Source organism: Brachyistius frenatus, unplaced genomic scaffold (genome assembly GCF_029030835.1).
Source record: "Brachyistius frenatus isolate BFR_SWC_R1_liver_20210118 unplaced genomic scaffold, ASM2903083v1 Contig_88, whole genome shotgun sequence".
In the NCBI taxonomy this organism is placed as follows: Eukaryota; Metazoa; Chordata; class Actinopteri; family Embiotocidae; genus Brachyistius; species Brachyistius frenatus.
The window spans coordinates 136,707-154,222 of record NW_027210687.1 but is presented as its reverse complement, the minus strand read 5'-3'; the positions used below and the strand labels follow the sequence as shown (position 1 = coordinate 154,222).

The 17,516-nt window shown below is 49.0% G+C and overlaps 1 protein-coding gene across 1 annotated transcript; it reads left to right on the top strand.

The window, feature by feature from the left end:
- Positions 1–647: 647 nt before the first annotated feature.
- On the top strand, positions 648–14,136 carry xylt2 (xylosyltransferase II). The gene is made up of 11 exons (XM_069709993.1): positions 648–796; positions 5,148–5,676; positions 6,633–6,808; positions 8,197–8,399; positions 8,795–8,875; positions 9,201–9,417; positions 9,497–9,673; positions 9,782–10,038; positions 10,391–10,586; positions 10,946–11,279; positions 11,766–14,136. The coding sequence occupies exons 1-11, from the start codon at positions 665–667 to the stop codon at positions 12,086–12,088; spliced, it is 2,625 nt and encodes an 874-aa protein (XP_069566094.1). The 5' UTR covers positions 648–664; the 3' UTR covers positions 12,089–14,136.
- Positions 14,137–17,516: the final 3,380 nt, after the last annotated feature.

The following is a 17,516-nucleotide window of genomic DNA, read 5'->3' as shown; positions in this document are numbered from 1 at the left end:
TGAGAAGTTAGATAAAAAAAAAAGAAAGATAGTATTTAACTAAAGATCATGTTGATCACAATAGGGTAATTAGACTATAAATGTTGTATATTGGCCAACTCTAGACATGAATTTTGCACAGTTGTAGCCCTATAGCAAACTTAAAAAAAAAAATATGATTTAGATTTTTAAAGATAAAATCAAAGCTACACAATATTCTTGCATCCAAAATAGCCTAATGACTAATTGCGACTACTCATCAGCCTACATTATTATGACCTGTTGAGCTGAGGTGACCAGCCTTAAAAGGTGGAAGCCTTCAGTAATACACCAGAAGAGGGATGGAAACTATATTAGTTTGTTAAAAAAAAAAAAAAAGAAGAAGAAAAAAGAAAAGAAAGAACAAACAAACGTGTGACCCTTGAACTCTTGGCCCCTGGTTGTGAAGCTCCAGTTTAAACGACCCCGACGTTACAGAAAGCCTGAAAAAAGATTTGCTGAAGGGACCAAAACCCATAACGTTGGATGACAGTAAAACGCAGACGCAGCGAGATAATCGCGGTGTGGATCTTTTTTTAATTATTTTTTTTATGACAAACTTTTCAGCAACCTGATGATGGTGAAGAGACCCCGCGTGCGCGCGCAGCTCAGAATGCGCCCTGCACGCGCAACCGGAGTCGGAAAAATGGTGGCCAGTGTTCGAGTGCAGAAGCTCCTCCGACGGTACAAACTGGCGATTGCTGCCGCATTAACTATCCTCCTGATCCAAGGGCTTGTGGTATGGAGTCTGAGAAGTCTGGAAGAAGGCGAGGCGGAGGTAAGGAGGAACGACCTCTGCGGTTATTGCTGGTGTGGCGGTGATTCGGTTGGGTTGTAATTGTAAGAGCTAGCCGTTAGCTTGTAGCCTAGCTCGCAGTGTGTTATCGTGCAGTGAGGCTAGCCGATGTTTAGCTGTTAGCAGTTGGGGAAGAGCGCTGCTCCGAGACATTTCTGTCCACAACCGCACCAGCCCTGTCCCCGTCTGTCCCCGTCTGTCCGTCGGTCACTGACCGACCACAGTACCCGAGACAAGGCACGCTGCGCTACACGCTCGTGACTGTAACGTAATGTCTCCTCATATTAAATACGAGTTTGATTGTTTGAGAAGCAGCTGCAGTCTTCAAACTGATGGTTGTCACGAACGTTTGTTTCATCCGGAGTCTCTGAAGACGTGATGAAGAGCAGAGGAAACCCAACTGTGTCAAACAGGAAGAGGATGTTTATGAAGTAATCAAACTTTGTGTAAGAACATGTCAAAAGAGCCGCGAGAGATTGATTGACGGCTGAGAGTTGAGCTGTCCCAGGATGTCTTGTTTTCTTCTTCTTTCCGTCCACCGCTGGCGTTAGTTACTGATCTGGCTCCGTGACCTTCACTCGGCTTTGAGTCATACGGTGGATGTCCCAGGGATAAAGGCTGGAGTTAAGCAGCGAGCCGCCTCCACCACGTCCCACTCAGACACTCGTGAGGCCAGCCACGTCCTCTGTGGGGATTTGATCTCCTTGTCTCCCCGGCGCACCTGGAGCGCCCTACCTGGAGGCAGCGCCCTACCTGGAGGCAGCGCCCTACCTGGAGGCAGCGCCTGTTCCAGATCTCCCTGCAGGTAATGGCAGGCGAGCTGTTAACAGATGTGACCCGATGAGGACCGCCTGTGTCCAGAAATCCTCGCCGAGACACACCGATGCTGAAAGAGCCGCAAGGAATGCAAGAGATGAAACCCGAGGCGGGAACCCTGCTGTCTCTCCAACGTGGTACGACGAGCGTGCCGCGTATAATGTTCCTCCCAACATGGATGTGTTGAAGACCCGCGCGTCCGGGAGGGTTTGGAGGCGGGCAGCAGATGTAACCGTGGCTTGAGCGGGGGGAGCGAGGTGTGACCCTTGTCTCAAGAGGGAAAAGGAAAAGAAGCGTAGTCAGTCTGAGGACGGCAGCTCTCTCCGTCTCCACCGAGGAATTTGTTTTGGAACCGCTTCAGTTTTGAGCTTATCAGTAAACTCGGTGCTCGCCGGGTGCTCGGCCCTCTTCCTGTCAGTCACTATAAGTAACGCCGGCCTAAATTAAGCAATCCATTTACTTCGAGTGTGACGTTGAGACACAGCAGGAAGTTTGATGTGCGTTTTTCATCATATTTCAGAAGTGCTTTAGAGTCTTTCTGACTCCTTTCACCTGTTTGTATTATAAACCTCCCGTCTGTCTCATCAGGTGCATTCAGGTCTAAACATGCCTCGGCAAAGAAGCAGAGAAATGTTTGTAGGCTTTGTGGTTTAGCTGCAGCTCATCAAGGACTGTAATGGATCAGAAGTGCACGTATTTAAAATCTCAACCGCACGTTGGATGTGAAATTTGATTTCAACAGCAGAGAAGAACCAAACTAAGAAACTTCACAGATATTTCACTTTATTAAAAATGCAATTTCAAATTGTTAGTCATCTTCCTTCGCTGCGAATTATGACTTCACAGATGTGACGGTGTATTTCAACACGAAACCTCTTGACGTCCGCGTCACGTTTTCAGACCCGCAGACGCAGAATCAGATTTCCGACTTGAGGAGAGCGTGTTAACCGTCACCTCTGAACACTTCCTGCGCGCTCAGCGGTCTCCGTGCTATCTTGCATCTGCTCTAATGAGCGGCCCGCTGTGCGTGTGTGAACACGGTCACATGCATTATATTAAAGCGCCGGTGCAGAAGAGTGAAAGGACGGTGAGGACAGAGGAAGACGAGTCTGTCATCCTTTGCGTCACCCCCCGCGTTCTCCGAGTGCTCGCCGCCGCTTCCCGCTTCAAGCAGATGGCGCCCGCCGATACGGTTCCTTTAATTGGAAAGTAAAGAGGCCGCCTTGCTTGCCTTTGAATCAATACATTTTTGACATGACGGTGTTAATTAAAGGATGCGAAAACGAGTGATAAGGAAAATTGGAGCGTCCGCCGCTGCTGCGTGCTCGGTTTCTGTACGAGAACATTTCCTTTAGTGGCCGGAAAAACTGAAGAGCTTCCTTATGAATGTTAGCAAAATGCTTAGTCAGCCTCACACGCGTGTTTTTTATTCATTTGTAGCCATGAACACATAGAAAATGAACCACAACTGTTGGAAAATACCACATTTACAGGAAGGTGGTATTTAATTTCAGTCAAAATCAGTTCCCAAAACATAAACAGTTTTAATGCTGCAATTTGCATCTGAGACTGAAATCAGAACGGACTGAAGTAACGGGACCTTCGTCATGTTGATGTCAGACCGAGTTGCAGAATTGCTCAACAGTTCTTTTCCAACAGAGTTCACAGACTCTCAAAATGGGCTTTTTCAGGGAAATCAGATCGAGACCGACTTCTTAAAACATGTTTACTGAACATGAACAGCAATTCTGCTTCATTGAAAAACAAACGTTTACAAGCAGTTTTGTCAGCTCACGAATATCTTCCCACCATTTCTTTAGATTTACTCCGTTCAGCTGCAGTTCTAGTTGGACTCTGCATTTTCTATTTTAGACGCAGCAGCACAGCTGTCACGCCGTCGTTTCTGTGTCTGAAGTCTTTTCCGTGCTCACGTGGGACATTTGCAACTCGCGTGAACCGGGTGATTTAAAGGAGCGCAGGTTTCGCAGTTGAGGCGACACGAACGGGACGTCGCACATCTGCAGAAAGAGAAGCAGCTGGCTCAGGTGCATGTGAACATCTGGAGAGAGCGGCGCACCGCGACGGCCGGCGTGGAACCGAACTTCTCTTCCTCCCCGTGACGGCTTTTGAGAGCCGTCGGTCGGTCGGTCGGCTGGTGCGCCGGCGGTGTATTCTCCGGCCCGTTCCCCTCCCCGTTCCCCTCTCCCGATCCTTGTCCGCCGGGCCGTCGCCATGCCGACGGCGTGCGGGTCTGACCGAGGCAGAAATCTCTCGGCCCACTCGCTGCTCCTCTTCCTCGTCTCCAAGTGCGTATTGTGAAGGGCCTTTTGTGTGATCCAGTAATCTGGTGTGCCAAAACTGGGATGCTGTTTGGCTTGAAAACTCAATTTATATTCTATAATTTTGTGTTTTTCAAAGGCTGCCTTCCATTTTTGGATGTGGGCTTTGTGCTCCAGTGAGATTTGACTCTCTCAGTACTCTTTCTTTGAAACCAAATCTTATATTTGGGAAACTGAAACCTGATTTTGGAGGAAACCCAGATTACTGTGATGCCTAATTGGTACCTTTGTGTACAAAAAAAAAAAACAACTTAAACTTACATAATAGATAATAACACAATATTCAGGCTAATACATATAATAACAGTTAAAAAGCTCATTTTTCTGGCTTCTTTCCTGTTGAGGAAACACAGCGCAGCTAATCTTTCCCTCATGTTGCCCATTTTCACTGAAGCACAACAATATGATTCCAGAAATGGGATTCTTGAATGATTTTATTATGTCAAAGCAGTTATAAGAGGACAATGTCTTTTCAGGCAGTCTGTCAGAGGATGATTTTTTTTTTTTTAAATTTTATTATAAAGCTATGATTATGAAGGTTAATCTGTTAAAATGAGGATGTGGAAGTCTTAAACAATGCAACTAAAAATATATGTCCTCTTCTCAACCGTGTCAAATCAGTGCTGTATAGTTGGATTTTTTCCCCCCACTACAATGCAAACAATATTGTATATATCCCTCTTTGATAAGTGTGCCCCCACCTCCAGTTACACACACACACCCAGAGGGTCGGATAAGGACTTGCTAACTTCTTAAAGTCTGAGGTTGAAGTTCCTCTCGCCGGTGTGTACGATGTGTTTATGAACACGTGACCTCCACGTACACGTTATCCCCCGAGGCAGCAGACGGGGGTTTGTTCAGGTCTGTACAGTCAATCGCTGCATCCGCTGCGTGTCTTTGATCATGTGTGACGATCCACTTTTTGCAGATTAGCTCCACGAGGCTCTGCTAAAAATAGACCAGATGAAGAAAAAGAAATTAAAAAAATAAATAAAAGCAAGTGAACACATCCTCCCCTCTGGGTTCCTGTCTGCTTTTGTTGACCTTATGTCATTCTCGGATGATGAATCAACGCCTCCTCTCAGCGGCGTTCGCCCCCGACGCGCTCGCACGGAAATGACCGGCAGCACATGTGGATTTCAAATGCGCGTCTCTCGTGCTCTGCTCTCTCTCCTCAGAGAAAAACAAGACGGTCGAAGCTGCCTGACCACAACAGCCAGGACCCCAAGAGAGACAGCGCGCTCTGGGAGAAGCAAAACTCCTTGTCGGGGAGGAACAAGGGCAGATGGAGCGCCCGGCTGGAGAGGACGGGGGGCACGGCGGCCAGCGCGCTGAGGAGAGGCAACGGCCGGCGAGGAGGGAAGGCCAGCATCAGGCTGAAGACCCCGGAGGAGCGCGGCACGACGGGGGCCGGCGTCGACGCCGTGGTCGCCCACGACCTGTCCAGCAGCCGCAACTTCAGCGAGACGCGCGGCGGCGCCGACGGGGCGGCCAAGTTGCCGGGGGAGCCGGGCAGCGTGGACGGGGCGCACCAAGCCCCCAACGCCGACTTTGTGCCGAAGTGCGACATCGTAGGCAAAGACGCGCTGTCCGCCCTCCACCGCGCCGGGTCGCAGCAGTGCAGACAGGAGCTCGCCAACATCGTGTGCCAGCATCGGGCCGGGCGGCTCATGCCGGACGCACTCCCTCAGTTCTGCCCTCAGCTCGGTGAGAACTCCCGAACGCACGTCTTCACCCGTTCATGCCGAAGCTGCAGCTCGTTCACACTCTGCGACGTCATCGTTCATTTATTAGTCTCATTTTTTCATCCCGATATTTTCAGTCGGAACATCTCGTGACCAAATTGTTCTCGAAGTCTCCCCGAAACTACCGTTGTGTGTTTCAGTGCTCCGGTGTTACCTGAAGGTGGTGACGTACGATTCCCTGTCAGCGTGTTTTGATAAATCAAGTCAAGTATTCAAATAAAAAAAAAAAAAACTAAAAACAACCGAGACAAACGGTATTAACAGTTGACGATTAGGTGTCGAACAAATTGGTTAAGATTTAATTTTCTTCTTGCGTTCATTTTATGCCACTTTATAACAAGAGCCTCATCATAGTCTGATCGTCCAACTCATGAAGAAGACACATTTATTGGCAGTCGTGTTTCATCTAGCAGGTTTTTAAAAAAAAAATTTATAGACGTGAACGGGAAAAAAAAATCCTTTAAAAGCATGACGATGATGCTCCAAAAATTTACTAATTGTGACAGACTTCATAACACGTACATAAATGAGTCATGCGTATAGCTTCACATCGGACACCACATGACGCTCAGACTTCACAGGAAGTCAATCAAGTCACACTCACTGCTGGTTTTGATATGCAGGGAAGTTTGTGTGTGTGTGTGTGTGTGTGTGTGTGTGTGTGTGTGTGTGTGTGTGTGTGTGTGTGTGTGTGTGTGTGTGGCTTGGTGGTGCGTTCCTGTAAAGACAGTTGGACGCTTTGTTAAACGTGAAAGTCAAAGTAAAAAAAAAAAATCCGACATATTTTCGACACTTATCTATCGACAGATCTATTTGTAACGATCGGACACCCAGCTTCAGAGTTGTTGTTTTTTTGTCCTCTGAAACGTCCCTCGCCCTACGAGGTTCGTCCTTTATGTGTGTGTCCTCTTTGTGCAGGTGTGTCCCATCCGGTTCAAGCAGCCGGTGAGCTGGACAACAGCCTGTCCAAGGTGGACAACCCCATCAGGGTGGCTTTCGTTCTGATGGTCCACGGCCGCGCCGTGCGGCAGCTCAAGCGTCTCATCAAAGCCATATACCACCGCGACCACTATTACTACATCCACGTGGACATGGTAACTGCAGCGCCTTCAACCACGCACATCTCAGCCGCAACCGTGTCGTCGTCGTCGTGCCGGCTGAACACGGAACCGAGTATCTGGAGCTCTTATTTGTCGCCGGCTGCGCTGAGCTTCCTGAACGCTTCGAGGTCTTCCGCCAGTCGTGAAGGTTAAATTTGTCCTTCGGGTGTCGCGGTGTGTTAAAGGGGATTAGCCGGGATAGAGTAACGCGGGGTTATTCTTAGGGGCTGGATTTACTCGGGGGAGAAGTCTGCCGCCGCGTGAAGCCGGGAGGCAAAAGACAAAAATTGCACGGCCGGGGACGCTGAGACGGAGAGCTCAGGTGTCTGTTGTGTTGCTCCTGTGCGGGCGGCGAAGGTTGTGGAGTCGCGGGGAGACGCTCTGTTCTTCTGCCAAAAAGGAGGGAGAGGGAGGGAGGGAGGGAGGGAAGGGGGGGGAGGGGCGAACCTCATCCGTCTCCGAGGCAGACGCCTGTTTAATAGATGAGGCTGTGGACGAGGTCGGGTCGTCCTGGGGTCCGTCCACCGGCTCCTCTGCACTCTTGTCCCCTCGTGAGGACAGGGAGTTGGGAATCACGCCCCCCCCCCCCCCCCCGTTTCTCCCGCTGTTTCCCGGGACAACCTCTCTCAGAACCCGCCGTCCTCGGGCCACGTGTCTCTCTGCCCCGCGTCAAAACGTCCACGACAGAATCGGTACACACTTCTTCTGCTTCACCAAACACGATCGGGCTTCGTGTCCCCGAACAATTAATTTCCAAGTGTCGGTTTCTCTCAAACTGCCCATTTATCGCTTCAGAACCTTTGAACTGCGTTTGTTTGGGAACAGGCTGCTTGCTCGTTAGTTGCTAATTCATCTAATTAAGCTCCACGTAGCAATTAAAAAAGGTCTTTTTGACTCTGCAGCTTTTGAGTCGTTGCACGCTTCGCACACTTGCAGAGGTCCTCCATCCTCACTCATACAGCTTTAATGTTTGCACTAAGCTTGACAGCTGTGTCTCTTTAACTGCTTTCATCTCCTCCTCATGTTTAATCCGTGCTCTGCACTTTGCTGCAGAATATCCTGGAAGCTTAGTTCAACTTATTTCTGTCTGACTGTCACCTCGAGTCACCTAAAGGAGGAACAAAAAAAACAAAACAAAAAAAGAACAGGCAAAAGCGTCCACCCTTAGATTCGTCCTCGTGCCATCACGGCCGCTCAGCGCCATGTGGCCGCTGTTCTTCTCGGATCGCGTTCTCTTTCAACACGAGCCAGCTTGGCGCGGCGGTCTTGGCGCGGCGGCGGCTGCAGATTTTGTGGGAACGATTACGGAGCTCAAACCGGATCACGCTTGTGCTTCAGAAACAGTTTCCGCTCGTTTAACCGTTTGCTCTGAAATCTTCCAGCGGTCGGGCTACATGCATCGGGAGGTCCTGCGGATCGCCCAGCAGTTCCCAAACGTACGAGCCACGCCCTGGCGGATGGTCACCATCTGGGGGGGAGCCAGCCTTCTCAAGGCTTACCTGCGCAGCATGCAGGACCTGCTCTCCATGCTGGACTGGAAGTGGGACTTTTTCATCAATCTCAGTGCCACAGACTTCCCCACCAGGTTGGTCAGCCTGCTGCTCACAACAGTGGAGATCAGGATGAACTCCCAATTCAGCAAATCCAAAATAACTCCACGTGTGTATCTGGTTCGAGTTGTCTTCAGTCTTTATTGGGAGGTTGTTGCTCTGTTTCGATGTTAACCACGTTTGGTGAACCTACTTTATGTTTTCTGTTGTGTTCTTTAAGTGTGTTCGCTCAGAGTGTTTAAGTCGTGCACAATTCTTCCACTTATTGTTGATTGGTTTTGATTGGCTCGTACAAATTTGTGCCTCTTTCTGACCTTCTAAATCCTGCCAGTATTTTTTTTTTCTTTTCTCCGAGAATCTTCCAGACATCCTTTCTTTCTCGCCCCGACCCTCCCCCCTCTTTAATTCTCACCGTGCCGCCCTCCTGCAGGACCAACGATGAACTGGTGGCGTTCCTGTCGCTGCACAGAGACAAGAACTTCCTGAAGTCCCACGGGAGGGAGAACGCCCGGTGAGGACGCTAGCTGTAAAATACACAACCCGCTAAAACACGGTCGGACGCCGTCCGGCTGAAATTCAATCCGAGATCCCAGAAATGCTGGAGGGAGGTTAGTCTGTGAACCAGCATCAGGAAACGGGAGCACATTATGAACCTCATGCTGTCGATGTCGGCGCCGACACACGAGAGGAATAAACGTGTTCAAGCTATTCAGCCGCATTATTAAACACTCGTGTGGCAGCTCAGAGAGAAAATGGTTTGTTTGATAAATGCCTGGCGTTGTTGTTGTTGTTGTTGTTGTTGTTTTTTCTTCTCTCAACCGTGCTCTGTGTTCAAGGTTCATCAAGAAGCAAGGCCTCGACCGCCTCTTCCACGAGTGCGACAACCACATGTGGCGTCTGGGCGAGCGCAGCATCCCCGACGGCCTGGAGGTCTCGGGGGGCTCCGACTGGTTCGCGCTCACCCGCCGCTTCGTGAAGTACGTCATCAACTCCCGGGACGAGCTGGTGTCGGGGCTGAAGCAGTTCTACTCCTACGCCCTGCTCCCCGCCGAGGTGAGTCCCGCCTCTCGCTTCCCGTCCTCCCCCGGCCCGAGTCACAGGAGATAATGTCTCCGATGCCTTTTCTCCTCAGTCCTTCTTCCACACCGTGCTGGGCAACAGTCACATGTGCGACACGCTGGTGGACAACAACCTGCGCGTCACCAACTGGAACAGAAAGCTGGGCTGTAAATGCCAGTACAAACACATCGTGGACTGGTGCGGCTGCTCGCCCAACGACTTCAAACCCCAAGACCTCATCCGGATCCAGGTGAGTTCCCCCCGGAGGAGAGAGGTGGAGAACGGCAACTCGCCCGTTTTATCGCTCGGTACAAAACTCCCGTCTGCTGTTTTCTCTCTCTCTCTCTCTCGCCCGCAGCAACTGACCCGTCCGACGTTCTTCGCCCGTAAGTTTGAGTCGTCGGTGAACCAGGAAGCCATCGACATCCTGGACACTCACCTGTACGGGCAGTACGCTCCGGGAACCGTCGCCATCAAGGCGTACTGGGAGACGCTGTTCGAGCAGCCGGACGGTGTCGGCTCTCTCAGCGACGTGGCGCTCACCGCCTACGCTTCCTTCTTCCGCCTCGGCCTCAGGAGTCTGCCGACGGCGACGGGCGGCGTGGAGGCCTGCAGGTGGAGCGGTTCATCGTTTGCACGTTTAATGCACGTCGTTGGTATCGGCCAGTAAAGGCTTCAAAATGAAATATTGGTCGAATATTCAAATCTCTACTCACGCGATAAATGATACGACAAAATACCCGACGCCAGACGAAGTGCTCGATGGCAGGATGCTCTGCGTGTGTGTGTGTGTGTGTGTGTGTGTGTGTGTGTGTGTGTGTGTGTGTGTGTGTGTGTGTGTGTGTGTGTGTGTGTGTGTGTGTGTGTGTGTGTGTCATTGTGTCCAATGTCTTCCTCTTGAAACTGGAACCGACGCAGAAACTAACTTCATCTGTCGTCTGTGTTTTGTTTATTTTCCTCCCCGCAGGTTCGACCCAGTAGGCCACCCTCTTTCTGTACATTTGTACTTTTATGATGACCGTTTCCAGGGTTACCTGGTCCGTCAGGAAGTCCAGGCCGCGGGGTCAAAGGTCAGGGAGACACTGGAGACGTGGGCCGTGCCTCAGGCCTCGCTCGTCCTCGAGAGGAACCTCAAAGAGTTTGAAAGACTGAAGAATCTGGAGGTAAGCAGTCTTTGAGAAGCTTCTTTTTTACTTTTCTGCACAAAGTTTCTTTTTTCGAAGGAACTTTTAAGATGAAGAAAACTGCTACGTGAGAAGATTCTCCGTCCGATAAGTTCAAATTGGGGCATTATCGGGGCGTGATCTGACCAGAACTCAACTTTGAAGTGTAATTAGCTTAAAAATATATGTTAATATTGAAAGGAAGGCGTATTCATTCACCCCGTCTTCAGATGAAGTATGAAAGTCAAAGACACGGGCGCCCTGTGAAGCGTCCTTCTGCCATATTGTGTCGCTTAAACCACTTGTTTGAGGACGTAAACAACATTGTTTTTGTTTTTGTGTCTCCCCCCCCCAAACAGATCGGCACCGAGTGGGATCCCAAAGAGAGGATCTTCCGTAACTTCGGCGGGGTGGTCGGCCCGTTGGACGAACCTCTGGCGGTGCAGAAGTGGGCGCGCGGGCCGAACCTCACCGCCACCATCGTGTGGATCGACCCCGCTCTGGTGGTGGCCGCATCCTACGACATCACCGTGGACGTGGACGCGGAGTACACCCAGTACAAGCCGCCCCTGCAGCACCCGCTGCGGCCCGGCACGTGGGCCGTACGGGTGCTGAAGCAGTGGGAGCGCGTGGCGGAAGTTCGCTTTCTCGTCATGCCGTTAACCTTTAATAACAAGGAGCCGCTACGAAAAGGTGAGTCGTGGATTCACGGCACGTCGAGCGGATGAGCTCGGTGCCGTTGTTGATTGTTCTTGCCGTGACCAAACCGACGACGCGCTGCTCTGTTACCTCAGGACATGTTGACTTTCACCCTCTTTCTGCGGCTGTTGGAGCCCAAATCGATGTGTTTTTTAAAGCCACAGATTTGGTGTCGGCAGCGAATATTCTCAGCACCAATCGGTTGGTGATGAATGAACACGTCAGCCAGGGCAGCTGGCGGGTTTTAAAAACATTGAGGATCACGACGTAAACTACATCCGGTATCGGCGACACAGACGACGTGTCATTGGGACGAATTCATTGTTAGTTTCGTTCTTGATTTGTTGACAAAATATTCTGGAATATCACCAGATTTATCCTGAAATATCGGCGCCGTGCTTGATACGTGACGACTCTGAAGTTTTGTCGGTTTGTTTCGAAACTCAGTTCTTCTTCTGTTTTTCCTTCTGCGCTCTCCAGAGGAGGACAGCTGGCTCCACGCAGGACCTCCAGGTAACTTGTACCTGGAGCAGAGCTTCCAGCAGCTGAGCTCGGTGCTGAAGCTGCCCCCCCAGGAGCCGGCCGCGCAGCGGGCCCAGCGTGACGGCCGCCTGGTGGGCCCGGCCCTGGAGGCGTGGGTGGACAGCAGCGTGGCCACCTTCTGGGTTATCGGTGACCTGTGCGCCACGGACGCCTCTTCCTGCCCGTCTTTGGGATCTTGCTCCAAGACGGCGTGGAGCTCCCTGTCCCCAGACCCCAAGTCGGAACTGGGCCCGGTGAAAAGTGACGGGCGGATCAGGTAGCCCCGCGACGAGAGAAACTGCAGACTCGTGTAACAGCGGGAAGGCCGCGGGAAAGCCGGACCTGCATCGGCGTGAACCGTCTCCGAGGTCGGCCGAGAGGGCGCGTAAACAACGCCGAGGCGTCTCTCCTGCAGCGGCGGGTCGCAAGCGCTCTCAGCGAAGCGGTAAAGGAAGGAGACGGCGCTGAGACTGCTGGAAATTTGCACACAGAAGACAACAAGCGCGAAGACTTGTATGATTGTTTGCCGAATTGAATGCCGATTGTGGGGTTTTTTTTTGTTGGTTTTTTAGCTGGCACGCAGGTTACCGGTCGGAGAATCTGTCAAGAACCCACCGCGCGTGTTTGGACTCGTTTCTCTCTCCACGTCGAAAAGAGTCGGGAAGCAGCCGTTAAAAAGAAACGCGTCCGATCTTCGTTCCAAGGGAGAGTGGAACCTCTGAATCTTGTTACCGTGCTTATTTTAGAAGCGTTGCAACGTCAGCATATAGAACAGACGGATGAAGTGCACTTTTACTGTAAGACTACGACACGGAGGTCACGTGGTTCCAGCGGGAGGAGTGAAGAAGTCACGGATGAGGTCACATTGTTTGTTTGGTTTTGGCAGTCGTCGGGTCGCTGCTGTTGCACAGACACGTCGGTGAAGACCTGCACTGTAACGAGGGTTCGAAAAACACCAGAGAACAAAGTGATTCTTTGGGATAGAGTCTAATTTGACTTCCGATTACTGTGACATTATTTTTTATTGTCCTTTTTTTTTTTTTTTTTTAATGCATCCGTTTTGTCTGTTAGTTGTGTTCAATACGTGTTTAACAGTCTTTCCATTGTTCAAAAAAAAAAAAAAGCTCTTGAAGGTGTTTGCCTGGTGAAAGGAAGTGCCTCGACAGCTTCCAGTGCTGCATACAGCCGGGATGTTCAGTGTTCCTCTGAAAAAGTTGACTGAACGGCCTCAAGTTGCACCGTTTCATGGCAACTGGACAAAAAACTGCTGACGTGCTCGAAAGCTCCGGAGCAAGCGATTCGGTCGACCTTGATTCCGCGTTGCATTTTGGCTTCAAGTCGATTTAGCGAAATGTGGATGAAACGAGGAAGTAAAATTGGAAAAAAAAACCGCCCGGATTCTGTTTTCGCAGCGTTTCGATGAGCAGATTGAAACTGCTGGTGTTCGTATGTTCGCTGAGTGGAGCGCTTTGACCGGAACCAAAAAGAAACGGGCCTGTAACCCAACGAGCGAAAGGACGGTTGATTGTTGTTGTTTTTCCGCAAATTTCAAACTTTTCCTTCAATTTCAAGTCTTTTAAATTGCGGGCCGTCACGCAGCAGTCACGACTGCGTGTTTGTGTTGTTCGCCTCACAAGTCGGTTATTGTTCACGTTTCATTTAAACTTTTCACCTCCACCAACCACAAATGGTAAACGGCACGCTCCCTGTATGTTTGGGTTTTTATTGTTAGTGCGAGAATCGAAGCTGCCTTCATGAACAAAAAAAAGAAAGAAAGATGAATTGTTTACTTCGGGATAATAGCTTCCAGAGATGTGCCGTCCGTGTTCACTCCATTTTATGCAAACCTTTATTTTGTTACATAACAGTTGGACACCACATGAGTTTTCAAGTGACCTTGTTTACCTTGCACAGCACAGTCGCTTCAGTGAAGCCCCGGTATTACCGAGATAAGAGAGCAGAGTAATAATAATGGGTGTAACAGATGTTATTTTTCTATGCGGATTGAGAGGAATTGTGTGTGTTGTCCGGTCATCTCTCGGCGGTCTAAACTATTCCAACTGCTGCCTAATTGTGTTACGTTTGACAATCCAGCTGTTTTCGGTGTCATCTGAAGCACAGCTTCTGTGTTTTGGGGGGGCGGGAGGTTGACGTTTTCCGTCCGCGCCGCTGTGAGAAGCAGCAGCAGTCCGGCTGGTGAGTCGTCCTGTGGCTCTTATCCGAGTGTGGGAACTTTAGGCCGTCACTGTAGGCCTTCTGGGAAAGCTCGTAGGATAGACGTCCTGACTGATGACTCAATAAATAAAAAAAACACTTAGATTCAACATGATGTTTTGTTTCCTTTTTTTTTTTCCCCCTCAATTTATTCTTGCTGTTTTTCAGTCTTAAATGAACCATTTTCAGTTTTCAGAAGGGTTTTTCTACGCAACTGCAGATTACTGCAGATATTTATGAGGAGGGAGCGGCGCTCTCCGGGGTGCTGAACACTTGTCAGTTCCTTATGGAAAAGCTTGATGAGGTTTACTTCATAAATACTGTAAACTACACTTGCGTGTTCATCTCCGACGGAAACTCTTTCATATTAATATTTAGGGTTATGCACGCTCATCGTGGCTCGGCATATAAACCACCCAGGAGTAAAACACGCATGCAGAATAGGAGGGGTGGACAAAGGGCAACAAACCGAACAGACAGAGAGGACGGGAACCTGCAAGATCTCACCTGTTTGAGGCCAGAAATCTGTAGCTGTTTAATATGATGGAGGTGGATGAGGTCGTTGAGACTCGGAAGCTGGAGGAGGCGAAGACGGTGTCCTCCGACAGCGCGTACGGATCATCTGCCGTGGACTCGGACACCGAGGACGGACAGACCCCCACATCCGACACCTGTCCTTATAATGAAGACCTAATGCATAAGGTAGGTGTCAATCAAGGTGTCCCATCTTTGGGAAAATGTTGCAGTGAACTTTAACAAAAGTCAACGTCACGTATAGACGTGTGCGGTTACTGGAGGTCGAGAAGTTCGTTTCAGCACAGTTTGTACAAAATGATAGCAGCTACGAGAAACGATCAGCATACCAACTGGAAAACGCATTCAAAATGTAAACTAGATTGGGAAATATTATATAAGAATAACATTTATAGTTACATATTTCAAAGTCATTAGAAAACTAAAAATCTATGAAAACTCACTATGATGAAATTATTTGTGTTTATTGGACATTTGGTAGAGACACTTTCTCTGCATGGGGATCACTGCTGTAAACCACTGGCAGTCGAGTAAGTACAATCCAGTGAAATCCAGCATTACATCCCTGTAATGAATCCTACCTGTAGTAAGTCATGAGGTTGGAGAATAAAACTAAATAAACACCTCAGAAAGCACAATCGTTATTGTTTGTTGTTTAATCTCTTGGAGGCCTTTTATTGGTGCGTCTGTTGTCTGAGCGCTTGGTCGGCTGAGAGAGGGTCCGAAACATTTTTCACTTTGAAATCCTCACCTGGAGGATCAGACGTTCAGGTGGGATGAGATCCTCACTGGTATTTATGACTAATCCTCTGTTTATGATCACAAAGTCAACAGCTGGCTTCCTCACTAACACTAATCCACCTGTACACACACACACACACACACACACACACACACACACACACACACACACACACACACCATCACTTATGTGGCAAAAGCAATTAACAAACCAAAAAATGAAAACAAGTATTGTGCACGTGTAGCATTAGTATTTTTCTATTATTCTAATTATTACGGCAGTTAAACATCTTCAAATTGAAGAGATGACCATTCTTACACACTCACGGACGAGGTGGGTTTTATTGCTCCAGCTCTGCAGCTGCTCTCATACTTGGATCTCTAGATGCTTCAAGAGCCTTGATAATTCAATTATTGAATATTTGTGAAAGAAGTATTGTATTGTGGCGTGCGGAGAACCAGCTCCTGCTTCCTCGCTAATTAAAATATGCGGTTGTGTTTGTTGTTTTGCCGAGTTGCAGCCTGCCAGAAACTACGGAGCTCACTTCATACTGCTGCTTCCAGTTTCTTACAGGCTGAAATGAGCCAGCTGGCGTTCAGCTCTTTAAATATCCTGTAGATTTTGAAGTTCTATATGAAAACGTGTGATAGAAAACTGCTTTAATGAGAAAATTTGAAATGATGAATGTAATGTGCAAAAAAACATCAATGGAAAGCTGCTCAGTGTTATAGAAAAAGGGAAACAGGGATGATGTGCTCTTCTGAATTTGACTTCTGAAGTAAAAATTCTTAATGCGACAGCTTAATGTGGAGTTATCGGCATGTGAGGACATACAGCTTAATTACATTGTCATTTGGGCGGCACGGTGGTGCAGTGGTTAGCACTGTCACCTCACAGCAAAAAAGGTTCCGGCTTCAAATCCGGTCCTGGGCCTTTCTGTGCGGAGTTTGCATGTTCTCCCTGTGCTTGCGTGAGTTCTCTCCGGGTTCTCCGGCTTCCTCCCATCATCCAAAAACAATATGCACCTCAGGTCAGGTTACCTGACGCCGCGCTAGTGGCAGCCTGCTGCAGCAGCTCCCCCCTGAGAGCCCCCCTGCTGTAGTGAAGAATTTTCCCCTCGGGCATTAATAAAGTGTATAAAATCACAAAAAAAAAATCAAATCTCCTGTTTGGGTCTCCAGGAGGATCCATGCTGTGTTACTCACATTTAAAAACCTTTTTAAAAAAAAAAAAAAAAAAAAAAGCCTGGCTCGTTCTTAGATTCTCTGAAATAAATGAACATTTATCATGATAAAAAAAAAATAAAAAAAATCCAATTTCATTGAAAAAAACAGCGGGAAAAGTACCAAAAATGTAAAATAGCCACTGGTTCTTCACGGTTCCGACACAAATCTCTGATGAACTCAGAGCAATCTCACGTTGCCATGGAGACCTATTCAACATCTCCACCCTTGCTCTTGCCCACCTCCACCCTGACTACGCACACCACTTCCCAAAGTGCTGTGTGGAGACGGAGCTCCTCTGCTCCTGCTGCTCTCTTCTCCAGCAGCATCAGTCCTGAGAACGTTTACACGCCGACATCAAAGTTTGATGTCGGCAGCATTAAATCGTAATGTGTTGATTTCACACCGGCCATGTAAACACTTCATCCACAGAGCAGCCCGCCCGTGGTCGACATCATTTATTTCTCAGGTAGAGTTTCCGCTTCCTCCCGCTGCGTGGAGGGACGTCTGCGGTCGAGCTCAGAAAACTCTTCTTGATGTCATTCAAAAAGAAAAGCATCCTCTGTGAATATTATTCATCCTGTCTGGTCTGGAAGGATCACTGTCTGCCTGCTGGATTTCTGAAGCTCTTTCTGTATTTCCAGCGCAGAGATTGCTGCTCTGCTCAGCGTTTTAGAGGAGCCACATTCTCAGAGACCAAACAGCGAAATCCACTTCAACCAACCACATTTTCATCCTGTACATCAGCTCAAACTGTCACCAAGTTAGATTTTTAACAGCAGAGCGAGTCGAACGGGCAGAGCATGAATCTCGGTGATTAAAGTGAGCTTTTTTTTTCAAGTGGCACAGTGCTGCATGCTGTCACGCTGCACCGTATGTGGGCTCCTCTTTGAGACTGCAGATGGAAGCAGGCGGCGGGGTCGGGCCTGCTGGAGGAGGAGGAGGAGTTGTGTGTGTGTGTGTGTGTGTGTGTGTGTGTGTGTGTGTGTGTGTGTG

Bases quoted from the DNA above. Each gene is read 5' to 3' on its own strand.
- xylt2 (XM_069709993.1), top strand. From the start codon at position 665: ATGGTGGCCAGTGTTCGAGTGCAGAAGCTCCTCCGACGGTACAAACTG. The intron at 8,876-9,200 runs GTGAGGACGCTA...TCTGTGTTCAAG, and splicing joins CACGGGAGGGAGAACGCCCG to GTTCATCAAGAAGCAAGGCC. The intron at 11,280-11,765 runs GTGAGTCGTGGA...TGCGCTCTCCAG, and splicing joins CAAGGAGCCGCTACGAAAAG to AGGAGGACAGCTGGCTCCAC.